A 14,548-nucleotide genomic window follows, 5' to 3' on the forward strand; every position below is an offset into this window, starting at 1 on the left:
TGAAAGGATTAGACCAGAGGACCTCTGAGGTCCCTTCTTGTTCTGCAGCTATGATCTCCTAACTGCTACAATCTCACCTCCGCCATGGAGCCTACCCTGATGATTCCAGCCCATAATGAACTGTCAGTCCTCTGAATTCTGAAACTATCATCTGTTCTACTTATATTTCATTTTATCATAGGCTGCCTCATGTTATCTCATATATTATTATTTAATAAAAGTTATTTTACTTGTTATGTGCATCTTATGAGTTCATATTACAGAATGCCATTTTACTAGATTATACTTTCCTTTTGAGAGCTTCATGTTTTATGTTTCTCTGTATCCTTACAGCACTAGCACTGGGAGAAGGCTGGGCACCCTAGTAGGGTCTCAATATACTCAGGGTATTTTGTGAGTATGTGGATTTTTAAAATTTATGTATAAGTCTCAGGGATAGAGGGAGCATCCTAGGTAAATGTAAACATGCATAGGGAGTAAAGTTGTGGAGACTATTCAGGCATTCATGAGCAGTCTGGTTTGACTTGAGCATAGGGCATAAGAAAGGGGCAGAGGGGTAGTTAAGTATCACAGGGGACAAAGTGCTAGGCCTGGAATCATGAAGACCTAAGTTCAAATCCACCCTCAGATGCTTACTAGCTCTATGATCCTGGGCAAGTCACTCAACCTTTATCTGCCTCCCTTTCCTCATCTGAAAAATTGGAATAACATAGCTTCTAACTCCCAGGGCGATTGTGGAGATAAAATAAGATAATAATTATAAAGCACTTAGCAAAGCACCTGGCACATAGTAAATGATATATAAATATTACCTTTTATTATTACTAAGTACATATACTACTTCATCTAATCCACACAGCAACCTCGTAAAGCAGCAACTATGGTCATTATTATCCCTATTTAACAAATGAAGAAACTGACGACCATAGAGATTAACTGACACCTGCTAAGAGGAAAGATGTTTGGAGGACCAAATCATAAAAAAAAAAAAAATTCCTAAAATTTCAGACTCAGAAATTTGGATTTTAAAGTCAATGGGAATCCATTGGGTCATTTAGAGTAGCAAAGGGGAGGGGAGTGTGATGAGACAGCATGAATGAGTGGAGAGAGTGTTGGTCCTGGAGTAAGGAAGACTTGGATTTGTAGTTGTGTCATTTTAGGCACACCACTCAACTCTTTGGACCTTGGTTACCTTATCAGTAAAATAAGGAAATTAAGCTCAGTGATCTCTAAGGTCCCTTCCAGCACTAAATCTGTAATCCTGTGAGCCTAAAATCAGAGTTGAGCTTTAGGCAAATTAATTTGGCAACAATGGGTCAAATGAATGAGAGAAGTAAGGAACTGAAGGGAGACCAGTAAGAAGACAACTGGTGGATTTCATGTGAATGGGATTAAATTAAGGGAAGGGCAGAGAGAATGCAAAGAAACCACAGTAACTGCAGAAGGCGAGCAGGGTACTGCTAGGGAGGATAAGGTGGGAAGGCACTGGGAGAAGCCAGGCTTGAGAGGAGCCTACCCAGAAAGCCCCCAAGGAGAGGAAGCCTGCCATCTGGCAATTTCTTAGTTTAACAAAATCTTTTTTGCTAACCTCAGGTGTTTTAAGCACCGCTCTCCATTTCAACACTAGTTTCTGTCTTGGCGTTGTCTCCCGATGTCATGCTAGATATCAGCAACACTGCCATGAAATCTCCCCATTAGCATTCTGGAGCTACCTCTGCTGTGATATCCTCTCTAAGTACCTAGTATTGTCATGGAGTTTCTCTTCCTTTGTATCTGCCGATACTTTCAAGTATTCTGTATTTCTGATGCTGTTAGTGGGTGCTTCCTTCTATCCTTCTATCCTTAATTATTAAATGTTTCATCAGATCATAGGATGTTGGAGCTGAGAGGAGCCCACCCCTCTCATTTTACAGATGAGGAAACTGAGGTGAGGCCCAGGGAGGTGAAGTGGTTTGCACATGGTTATTCAGCAGCAAGTGATAGAGCAGAGATTTGAACCCAAGTGTATAGATTCGAAATCCAGTTCTCTTTCTACTAAACTAAGACTGCCATCTTAATGATACAATAAATTCCCTTTTGCTTTCTTTGAATAGAAATTTGAAGGGTGGTCCTTCCCACACTAAGATTCAGTTCTTATTCGTGCAAATTGCTTAACCATCTTCCCAACTTTGTTTGGGTTAGTATTTATTTGGGAGAGAGGGAAAGAGATCTTAGAATTGAGAATTGGAAGAGACCTTAAAAATTTGATCTTAAGTGCTACTCCAGGACTTCTTAACTTCTGTGTGTGTGTGTGTGTGTGTGTGTGTGTGTGTGTGTGTGTGTGTGTGTGTGTGTGTGTGATGGATGCCTTTCTCAGTGTCTAGAGAAGTCCGTGGACCTTTTCTCAGAATCATGTTTTTAATGGATTTAATTAAAATTAAATGTACAAGATTACAGAGGAGACCAATTATACTGAAATAAAAATGTAACTTTTTTCCATCCAAATTTATAGACCCTTAGAAACTTGTGCAAAGATCCCCAATTAAGGACCTATGATATAGTCCAGGCCCCTTTATTTCACATGAAGCATCTGAGTCTCTGAAAGGATAATTGACTTGTCCAAGGTGATATAAATAGCAGGGTTAGGTTTTGAACTTGTATCCCTTGGCTCCAAACCCAAAACTCTTCAGTATTTGGAGCCAAGTGAGGATCTCATTCTCTCAGAGTGAAATTTCCCCATAGACTACGTTTCTAAAAATTACCTTGCAAGATGGGAAACGATACAGATGATTTTCTCCGAGAATCCACTTGTCAATGTATGCTGCTGCTCCGCCTGTACAGTTGAAGTATTTTCCATCATCTCCTATCCCTCCAGGGCCCAGGTAGCCTCTGCAGAAATTAAACATACAATTCACTCTTCCCTCCCTCAACCTTTCCATCTCCAAAATGGGTAGACCCTTTCTTTCTAATGGTCATACATTCTCTCTTCCTCTTCAAACTTCATCACTTCTAATGTGGACTGCCACATGACCTTTGCCATTCTTACCAATCTTAGCTCCAGAATGGACAGGGCTTCCCAATCAGCTAACACTAATTTCCTCAGATTCCCTGCCAATACCCATCTCTCTGCCTTTTCTCATGACTCATAGATTAGAGGATGTTAGAACTGAAAGGAGCTTTACAGATATCTGATCCAATCTCCTTACTTTACAGATGAGGAAACTGAGACTGATTGATTATTCATGAACCATCTAATTCACATGGGGCTATACTGTGTAACTTACAGAAAACACCTCCAAGAATGTTTCTCTGATTAGCCCCATCTAGTTAATTACTCCCTAAATCTGAATCTCATCACCATCTATAGATTTGGTTTACATCACTGCCATTGATTTACACTGATTATTATGTTTCTTTGTAGGTGTTCTAATCCTTATGTGGTTGTGTAATCATAATAATAACTGATATTTTAAATTGAATTTTAAAATTTCAAGACATTTTTCCATATGTTTTCTCATTTCAACCCCACAATAACTTTGGGAGCTAGGTACTGAAGGTATTATTGTCTATGTTGTATGGATGAAGAAAGAGAGGTTAAGCGGCTTGCCCACAGTGAAACAGCCAATAGGTGCCCGATTGAAGCCAGGTCTTTCTGAATCCAAGTCTAGCCCTCCACACAGTGCTGTGCATCCTCTCCCTACAGAGAGGTAGCAGCCTGAGCATTGCACCTGTGGTCAGAAGTCTTATGTCCAAGTCTCAATTTTACCAGTGACTTGCTATATGCCTCCAGTCATGCTTCACTCTCTGCATTTGCCACCATGTTCCAACTTCATTCTCCCTCTGCCCTATGACCTCTTCTCCCCCTTAATGAGAACCTCCATTTTTAGGAAAGATCCAGACTAAACATTCTTCATTCTCCAGACTTTGATACCATCTTCCCATCTGGGGCACCCCTCCTCTTCCCCTTTAATTCCCTTTTATGTATTATCTTCCCCCTTTAGAATATAAATTGCTTAGGGGGTAAGGGATGTCTTTCTTATGCTTTATATTTGTATCTCCAGCATTTAGCACAGCGCCTAGTACACAGTAAGTGCTTCTAAGTGCTTTTTTTACTTGACTGACAATTTTGAGCAACTCTCTTAGCCTCAGTTTCCTCATTTGTAAAAACCGGGATATTAAAACCTGTTCTACTTACCTTGTAGGGTTATTGTGGGATTAACTGAAATTCAATTATTAATGTAAAGCTCTTTGTAACTGAAAAGCACTGTAGAAATGGAATAGGTCATTAACTGTGCCTTTTTCATTTTTTCTGCTTGATTGTAAATTCCCCAAGGTTGTAGTCCACACAATTCCTCTAGATTCAGCCCCCTTTCCAATAGTATTGAACACTGTAATTTAATATTTTGTGAGCTGATTGATGGCTTTGATGAATTAGAAGTAATAATGATGATACCCTCCTCTCTAATCAGCTCTCCTCAAAATAGATACCAATAAACTCCGAGTAAAAGAGAAAAGGAGAAAAAGTAGACAGACAAAGGCAGAGAGATATAGGTGCTGAAGATCTAGAGATGTGTGAGAGAGAGACATCCAAAGTTAATAGCAAAAAGAGATCAGGGAAAGGGAGGAAAAGTAGCATAATACCTCTCTTGTGTCATTCTGATGTCAGGTCCAAGAGGGAAGAAATTACTTGGTGTCTTAGATAAATTGCTTCTGCTCTTAACATTGTATATATTCTCAGTTACATATCCACCACAGCAGTCACTTGTGCTGTTAGTTGGGAATAGAGGGAGATTGTGTTGAGAAGAACCTGAAAGGTGGCCATTTGACAAAGTCTCCCATAATCTTATGGTGGAGAAGAAGAGGTAGATGATAGGAAAGATGGGTGAATTCAAGACTGGTTGAATGACTGAGTCCAAAAGAGTTGTCATTAGTGGGTCAATATCAACTTAGAGGGGGGTTTCCATTGGAGCATCCTAGGGATTTTCCATTGACTCTGTGCTATTCAAGACTTCTATCAGTGACCTGGACAATATTAAAGGAGTATATGCTCATCAAATGGGCATGTGACAATAAGCTGAGATAAAAGCTAATATGTTGGGTTGGGTTACATAATCAGGATTTAAAAAGATGTTACAGATTAGAACAATGGCCAAAGTTGACAAATGAAGTAGGGATGCTCATGTTCTATGCTTACCCTTCAGGAGAATAAATCAATCTTACATGAGGTAGGTGTGGCTAGACAAACATCCCTGAAGAAAATATTTTGATTTTGTGGTAAATAACAATCTTGAAATGTCAACAGCATGACATGTCAGCCCTCAAATACAATGTTATCAAGAGAAAAATTGTATTCTGATAGGTGAAAATTCTTTGGTACCTTTCCCTAATTAGTTCACATTTGGAATAGTGTGTTCAGATGGAACTGTTATATCTTGAGAAGGACATAGGCTAAAGGGTATCCAAGAGAAGACAACCAGGATGCTGGGATGATTAAAGACTTTGTCAGGCGAAGACTGACTGAAGAAATTAGACACAGAAGACTTTGAGCAGGACATGATAGGAGTTTTCCAATAACTGAAGGCCAGTGAATGATTAAATTTGTTCTGCTTGGCCCCACAGGGCAAAGAGAGGGATGGTGAATGGGTTGGACAGAGAGACACATTGAGGCTCAGTGTCAGAAAAAATTTCCTAAAGGGTAGAACTAACCCAGCCCAGAATGTGCTACTCCAAGAGATGATGGTTTCCCCCTTTTTGGGAGGAGAGGTTATGTAATTGAAATTGGATTTGGGATGCTGTTGGGAGAATTTGGAATTAGACACAGGTTTCAATAGATGTTATCTGTGAGGTTCCTTCTAACTTTGAGATTCTGTGGGCTTCGTCACCTTTCACCTGCATAGCCCAAAACTGTTCTCCTGATTTCCTGGTTCCTCCTCTGATCTGCCCTTCATCTAGCTCACAAAATAATTTTTCCTGAAAAAGTCTGTTACTCTCCTGCTGCAGAATCTAAAGTAGCTCCTCTAGAATAAAATACAAACTCCTTGGAGAGGTGTTTAAGACAATGCACATTCTGGATCCCACTTAAATCCCAGGTCTATTTCACCTTATTCCTAGTCATGCCCTCTGCATTCTAGACAAATTGATCTTGCTGTTTCTTATATTCAACATTCCAACTCTCTCACCTCTTTTTATTTGCATAGGCTGTCCCCTCTGCCTGGATTGCACTCCCTCCACACTTCTATCTCTCAAACTCCCTACCTTCCCTCAAGGCTCAGCTCCCATGCTATTTCCCACACAAAGCCATTGCTAATATGTGCTGCTCCCATGCCCAACCCCATTATCCCCGACTCATCCCTGTTAGTGGGAATACTTTCCTGTGTTTTGTCCTCTGGGCAGAATAGAAGTTATTTGAGGGCAAGAATTGCTTCATTATTTATCTTAGAATTCACAGCATCTAGCCTTGTGTCTTAAGGTCTGGAGGAGTGATTGGGTGTCCCTCTACTAATGCAGAAGGATGCCTTCTCTGTAACCTGTAGTCTTAGAGGTTTACTTAGAGCACTGAGAAGTGGTGACATGACTGAGGTCACATAAAGTCCATGGAGCAAAGTGGATTAGAAGCCAGGTCTTGCTGTCATCAAGGTCCTATGCTATTTTGCACATAGTAGGTACCTAATGTTTGTTTAATTTAATAAGCCCATTCCAACACACACACACACTCACACACTTCAGTGGGGAGGATGCCAGGACAAGTTCCAAAGGAATGGGAGCTGGGACTTCCTAGAGAGCCCGAGGTTTAGTCTAGGGAGGGAAGAGAATGAAATGATGGAATGTTTTCCCTGAGGCACTAAAAGGAGGTGGAAGGGAGGCAATGTGAAAAACTGTTGCTAGTATTGCTAATTGAGGCCTGCCATCTGTTTCCGTAGCTTTTCCTCATTAAGGTGTTAGCTGAATACTGTCTGTGTTGCTGATAAGTTCCCAGATGATCTGTAGAAGGGGGCTTCCCCAATGAGGAAGAAAACTGATTTTTGAGGGCACAGACTGCCTCAGTTTCTCTCCTCTGACTCTTAGAATCTCTAGTTCCCTTCAAAGCTCAAGTCAGATGCTCCATGTAGACTTTCTTGGTACTCATAGTTCCTAATCTCCTCTACCCCAAATTTCCTTGTATTTACTTTTGGGAACTTTAAAAACTTAGTTAACTATGTCTTTATTTCTCTCAATAGAAAGTAAATTCCTTGAGGAAAGGGACTGCTTCATTTTTTGTCTTTGAAACCCCCATGCCTAGCACAGTGTCTGACGCACAGTAGGCATTTTAAATAAACACCTGCTGATTTATTCAGTTTTCCCAATGTGTTTGTCTCCAGCAAACGCAGAGAGTCATGATTCCACAGTTCTTCAGCCATTCACCCTCAGAGATTATAGCCCAAGATTAGAAAGGGGGAGAAAAGCCTTCTTGTGAACACACTTCATGCCTTTCCTTTTCCTCTTCTTTCCTAGGATCTCCCTAGGATACCCCTCCTCGAAACATAGTATGCTAGAGTGGAAAGAGTTATGGATTTGGGGATGAAGGGACCTGGATTCAAATTCTCACTCTTTTTTACTTACTATCCATATGATTTTGAGCAAGTCACTTAACTTTTACAGGCCTCAGTTTACTCCTTTGTAAAAATGAGAGTAGTTAGACGACTCTATGTTCCATTTCAGCTCTAAACCTATGATCCTAAGAGCCTGTCCCCATGAGCACTGACATAATTAAAAATAAAATCAAAAAGGCACCTACACTTCAGCACCTCAGTTCTATCCCTGCAAAATGGGAGCAACAATATAGCCTTCCCTCTCAGAATATATGTAGGACAGAAGAACAGGAATTTGCCAAATAGCAGCTATGTGGAAAGTGGAAGGAACTGAGCCCAGACACTGGACAAGAAAGGGGACATTTGTCTGCTATAAGGCAGGTACATGATGAGAGATTAAAAAACAAACAAGCATTTTTAGGTCCAGATAAGCTTAGAAACTGAAAGCTATCAGAGGTGAACTATCATCAGTCAGTCAGTTGATAAACATTAAATGCCAGGCGCCAGAAATATAGAGACAAAAATAATGAAACAGTCCCTGGCCTCCGGGAGCTTAAACATTCTATCAATTTTTTTATTCTATCATAACTCTTCTGGCTGGATTCTCCTATCCTACTGGTGGTTGGGAGGCCTGGACTGGAAGTCAGGAGGATTGGATTCTACCCCCCAACTCTATCACAAATCAGTTATGTGACACTGGATAAGCAGTTTCTCAGTTTCCTCCTCTGTAAAATGAAGGTGGGGGTGGTTAGATGAAATCATTTCCCATGCTCTTTCTAGCTCAGAAATTCTGAACCGTGGTACCTGTACCCACCAATCTATTGTCTGGGCCAATTTTACCTCAAAATTGGTTTTGAATAATCCAGTGCCATGTTTAACAGAGAGGGCAGGTACAGAGATGATCATTTCGGATTTGAGATAGAGAAAGACAAAATGAAGGGGGTCACTCATTGCCACCTGGTTACCCAGAGATCTCCACCTGTCCTCCCAACTCCAATATTTCTTGAATTTCTCCAATCAAGCTATTTAAATCAGCACACCCACCCTTCCCCCCTCTTTCCATCCTCCATCCATCAAAGCTCTTGAGTATTTCAGGAAGCTGCCATCAGGAAGGCATCAGGGAGAAGTAAATCAGTGAAGCAGAAATGAAATTTCATCCCCATCCCCCATTTCATTATAAAGTTCGCAATAGCAGCAGCAGCGATCAGGCCCCCTATGCTAGCAAATACAGCTGCTATTTCTGGATGGCAAACAAAATCGGAGTCATGGACTACAGCAGCCTGGATCCCCAGGGAAGGGGTGGTACAGAAATGCTAAAAGACTTGGATCCTGACCAGCAACATGGCAGTGGGGAGCACTTTTAACTAGGAAAGCACTAGAAATATTGACCCTGTGTGACAAAGGAGTGCGGTATACTGGACTTGCAGTTAAAAGACTCAAATATGATTCCCTTTTCTACCACTTACTGGCTGTGTGACTATAGGCAAGTTGCTAAACTTGTCTGATCTTTAGTTTTCCATCTGTAAAATGGGGGTGCTGACTCAGCTACTGCCCATCTAAGAGAACTATAAAGAGGCTCAAATGAATTAATGTATATAAAATTCCTTTTGAATACAAAGGTATATAGTCAATGTGATTCTATGAACCTTAATTAAGACTCTCCAATGTGCAAAGCATTGTGCTAGGTGCTGAGGACAAGAAATACAAAATGAAACAATCCCTGCTCTCGAGAAACTTCCCTTCCACTGAGGGTGGGGTAGGAGAGGGGTGCATGCCACATGGATAGGGTACTGGAAGACCCTGGAAGGCAAACAAAGATTCTGAGAGAAAAAATAAGAAGGGACTGTATTCCATGCATGAGGAACAACTCTTACAAATATGTGGAGGAGGGAGATGGTGGGAGAAAACCTAATAGTCCAGTTTGGCTGGAACACAGAGTTCATGAAAGGGAGTAGTATGAAATAAGGCTAGAAAGATAAGTGGGAGACAGGTTGTGGAGGGCCTTAAATGCCAGGCTGCATTTTATATTGTACATACACATACACATACAAACTTGCATCTGTATGTATATATAATATTATATTTTATCCTAGGAGCAATGGGGGGATCACTGGAGATTTTCCAACAAGGGCTTAGAATGGTCAGATTTGTATCTTAGGAAGATACTTTTTGGCAGCTGTGTGGGAGATGTTTCAGAGGAGGGAGGAGACTGCAATCACAATGATTAGTGAGAGGGCTGTTGTAAATGAACCAGATGAGAGGAGATGAGGGCCTGAACTAGGCTGGAGGTTATGAGGAGAAGGCAAAGGGGACAGATGTGAGAGATGTTATGGAGGTAGAATTGAAAAGCTTTGGCAACTGGCTATGGCGGGGGGGGGGGGGGGGGGGGGGGTGAGGGGGGGGGGAGTGGAGCTGATAAGTAGAAAGAGTTCAAAGTCTTGAATCTGAGTGAGTGGGAGGTTGATGGTGCCCTCAGCATTTCAATAGAAATACAGAAGTTTGAAGAAAAGAAGGTTTGTAGCAAAGATAAGTCATTTGCTTTTTGGAAATGTTGAGTTTGAGGTGCCAAGGAGACATCAAGGAGGCAATTGGTGATACAGGACAACTCATCCAGGCCTGCATATATGGTTTTGTGCGTCACGTTTATAGAGATGATAATTAAACTCATGGGAGCTGAAGACATCACCCAGGGAGAGAGGATGTAGAAAGAAAAGAGAAGAGGGCCCAGTGCAGGGGCTTAGGGACACTGAGTTATGAGATGGGAGAAGGGTGATGATTCAATAAATTAGTCCAGGAAGACAGGTAGTTAGGAAGAGGTCCAGAAGAGGGCATTATCCTGGGAAACAATTATGATTATTATAGGGAAATAATAACAACTAGTACATAATATTTTGAGGGTCACAAAGTATATGTTAACTCATTTCATCCTCACAACAACCCTATGAGGTAAGTTTTATTCTTATCCCCATTTTACAGATGACGAAACTGAGACAAAGAGAGGGTTCAGTGACTTGGCTAGAGTCATGTGGTTAGTAAGTATCTGAGGCAGGATTTGAACTCAGATCTATCCTGACTCCAAGTCCTGTGCACTATCTACTGTACCACCTAACTAATAGGAATGACTCTCTCTGTATGACAAATGGGGATAGAATAAAGTCAACACGTCAAGAATTAAGAGTAGTTAGACTAGTATCTGAACCCCAAAGCCTCTTGACAGAGAATTCAACTGTTTGCCTTGTAAAGTGCTCCTTTCCCAAAGCAATAAAAAATTGGATTGACTTGCTAATGCCTAGATGGACGTTAGTCCAAGCTCTTTCAGTGCTGTCTAATAGACAGTATTTAGCTGCTCAGCATCTATGGAATGTTTCTGGGATTCACCCATATGTCCCTGAGGTTTCCATTTCTCTGGTAAGCCATCTCTGTTTAAATCGACAACCCTTCTTGCCACATCAAGACAGGAAGGGCTCACCGTTTCAAAGAATGAACTTATCTTCCCTTCTCTAGTGCAACCTTCCCTCCCCACCTTACCAAGTCAGGAGCACAGGATGTGGCAGTGGAAGAAGCCTTAGAGGTCTAATGCCTTTGTTCACAAACAGACTGAGTCCCACAAAAATGGAAGCTTTATGCCTGAAGTTGTGAGAACCAGAAGCCAAACCAAGGTCATTGGACTCCCAGTTCCAAGCCTCTTTCCAACCCGCCCTTCTCCCTTTTAAGGATTAGGGTATAATTCTGAGGCCCTGAGACAGTGGGAGAGAAAGGCTAGGGTTTGCTATGCATCTGCTTCTCCAGGGGACAGAGACACTCAGCTCCAATCCTAGACATCTCAGGAACCTCAGATCTCATCTGGACCCATTCAGTCAGAAAGAGGGAAATTCAATAAACTAATCACCTGAAATGTGGACAGTTAGAAGTTGAAAATTTTGTTCCAAACTCTGTACCCCAAAATTGGCAGGGATGGCTGGACTACAATGCCTGCTCCTCTTGTGAATTCTTGTGAGTTTGAGAACGATTTATTCACAAGGGAAGAATATATATATATATACAAAACAGAGGGAGGATCAGCATATTCAGAGTAGTAAAATAACTTAAGTTGCCCAGTGCACTTACACAGCTACTTGAGCTTAGTAAATCTACCTAGCCTTAAGCTCAGTATTCCCCTAAAACTGTGATGACACTTGGGGTCAGGCCTCTTGGACTCCTGGCCATTAGCCATTTTTGAATCAAGAACTCTGAATTATCCCACAAATAATCCTTCCAATTAACCCATGCAGGTTTACTCACAATTCCCCTAACTCAGTACCCCATCTTTTGCCTCCCCACCTTTGCACAGTTCATCTGCCATGTCTGGGTGGCACTTCTTTCTGTTCACCTGTGAGAAGCTCCAGCTTCCTTTTTTGGCTCAGCTCATTTTACACACAAAAGCAGTTCCTAATCTTCTTCATTGTCACCACTAGGTCCTGAGCTCAAATGATGAATCCCACGAGAAATGGCTCCATTATTCAGACCAGCACTGCATATGTCCGTTGAACTGGAAACAATTACCATATTTTACATATAATTATAACTTCAGATAGTGTGGTTTGACCAATGAGACCACTTAGCCATTCTTCACACTAATCAGGTCCTAGCCACATATTTATCTGATTACATACTGAATGTGCTCAATAACTTAAATTCTTTGACATCAAGAACTGTTTTTGTTGTGTTATTGAATAGGGTCCTGTACATAGTTAACACTTGATGAATGCTTCTTGGATTGGATTGACTGGAATCAGTCCCACTCCAGTCAGAATTGTGGTTCTTTCCACTCTTCGAGTGGGTCTGGTTCCATCCAATTCTACCCCACCCCAGTAGAATATATTCTATTGGTAGGTTTAAAAATTCATGCCACAAACTCCTCCAATGGCTACCTCCACTTGGTTGGGCCCTGGCACTTCATTTACCTATTTGTGACCGCCCTGTGGTAGAGCCTTTGTACACTGACCCCAACATAGTGATGTCATTTTGGTCCTCTTCAAGTAGGAAGGACAACTACCACCTATTCTAGGTAGTCATTGACTGACTCTTCTCCTAGCTCTCATCCAAAGGAGGTGTACATAGAATATGTGCTTAGCAAACCTACCTCAGAGGATTATTTTATCAATCTTAAAATGTTTTGTAAATGTGTGTATATATCTACATATTATGAGGGGATAAAGCAGTATTTGTTTTTGTTATTGTTGTTTGGGTGTGGGTTTTTCTTTTTTAACTGGACCTGTGAGGAATAGGGAGCTTTTCTACCAGTATAGTTGTCCCTGTAACTTACAGTCTTAGAGAGATACCTGTGAGTACTAAGCAGCTAAATGACTTTCCCAGAGTCACAAAGCCAGTGTACATCAGAGTTAATACTTGAACCTAGGTCCTTCTGAATCCAAGGCTGGTGAGCCAAATTGCCCTCTTTCATTAAACTAAGATTGAATAGAATTTCCCATTACTTAACTGTCCCAACCCCTTCAATCCCTTCAGTCATAAGCAGCTGTTGGTAATGAAGAGGCTTTCTCCATTACCTACCCCTTGCATCTGATGGAACCATGCTATCACCATAGTGCTTAAATGTCACCGAATAATACACACAATCACATTGTCCTTTGATTTACCTGAATACTTAGGCACTAAACATCAGGTTACAAATGACGTACATTTATATGAAGGATACCTGGCTGGCCCCCTCCTTCTTTCTCCCTCCTTGGGCCATTAAGTACAAAGAGGTATAACTGTGCAAACAACCTGGAAATGAGGATTGGGGCTTACTTTCAGTAGCACAATGTCCTAATTTGGTATCTATTATCCAAAAAACAGACTGTTTTATTATTTGAAAAGGTGCCATCTGTGATTTATGGTCTCATATTAGCCTCCTCGTAGTGAGATATTAGACTATCATCCTCTGTCAGGGACAATCTGAGACAGAGAAACACGCCACATTCATCTTCCTTTCTATCTAGGACATTTCTTTCCATCTATTGGTTTTTGTTGCCATATCATTTCCTCATAATCAATTTGACTCGAAGGCTGTAATGGCTTAGGACTAGGTGCACTTGGAGTTTTCTCTGCCTACTTCCAGGTTGTCAGGAAGCATCGTACTTCAGCTTTTTCAGGACAGACCAAACTGAGGTGTATTTTGACTAAAAAGAGCAGCAGTCACAAAGAGAATGAAGGCCACTAGGGTGGATGCAAAATCACAGTGCCTTTTTGGAAATGGTAAGCCAGGTATCCATTCCCCAACAATTTATCCTAATCTTTTGTAGGTCCCAGAGACGGGAGTGTCAGCTGCAAGAAAGAGACATGAAGACAAATATGATGTGGTAGGAATAGAATTCAAGCTGGAATCAAGGGAACTAGAACTAGCTTCCAATACTAGATCTATCATTATCTTTGTGACTCTGGGCAAGTTAATTAAGTCCTCTCATTTTTAGTTTACTCATCTATAAAATGAGGATAATGATGCTTGCACTCCCTATCTCACAGGACTTCTCATTAGAAGGTTTTGTAACATTTAAATCATAATATAAATGTGAGTCATTGTTATCATTTACATCTTCTGGTACTGTTATCCAAAAGGTACCAATCCAGTCAATGCCATGCAATATCTATGGATTTTAATAGAGCCTGTAAAATAGCTTTAACACCCTCCTTGCCCTGATCCAACAAAGAGGAGTCTCCAATCCTTTGAGCCCTGTCAAAAGCAAGCCTGCAATAATAACCCCTTCTCCCAGTGGTGGGGAGTTGGAATAATCAACTAGCCACCAATTCCCTGGCCATTCCCTCTAGTATGAATCAGCACTAGTTCTTGAGCCTTGATCATGGTCAGGTTCTTCCCTCCCTCCTCCATATAACTACTTCTTAAAATCTACCCTGTTTTGCCTTTTATGGGGCCCAATATCCCAGTGGATCTTTGCTATGTCTGTCCTCCTTGTCCACCCCCGTTCACATTGTATTTCTCCTCAATAAAGATTGCTTCCGTG

General features: G+C 41.2%; 1 protein-coding gene across 1 annotated transcript in view; it reads right to left on the reverse strand.

Annotated features, from left to right (window-relative positions):
* Positions 1–14,548, reverse strand: part of LOC140517108 (heparan-alpha-glucosaminide N-acetyltransferase-like) — a 125,204-nt gene that overhangs the window by 80,529 nt on the left and 30,127 nt on the right. The window contains exon 4 of the mRNA XM_072628018.1: positions 2,742–2,868. Within this exon, the coding sequence (XP_072484119.1) occupies positions 2,742–2,868 (127 nt within the window). The remainder of the gene's footprint in view (positions 1–2,741; positions 2,869–14,548) is intronic.

Source organism: Notamacropus eugenii, chromosome 1 (assembly GCF_028372415.1).
Source record: "Notamacropus eugenii isolate mMacEug1 chromosome 1, mMacEug1.pri_v2, whole genome shotgun sequence".
Classification (NCBI taxonomy): domain Eukaryota; kingdom Metazoa; phylum Chordata; class Mammalia; order Diprotodontia; family Macropodidae; genus Notamacropus; species Notamacropus eugenii.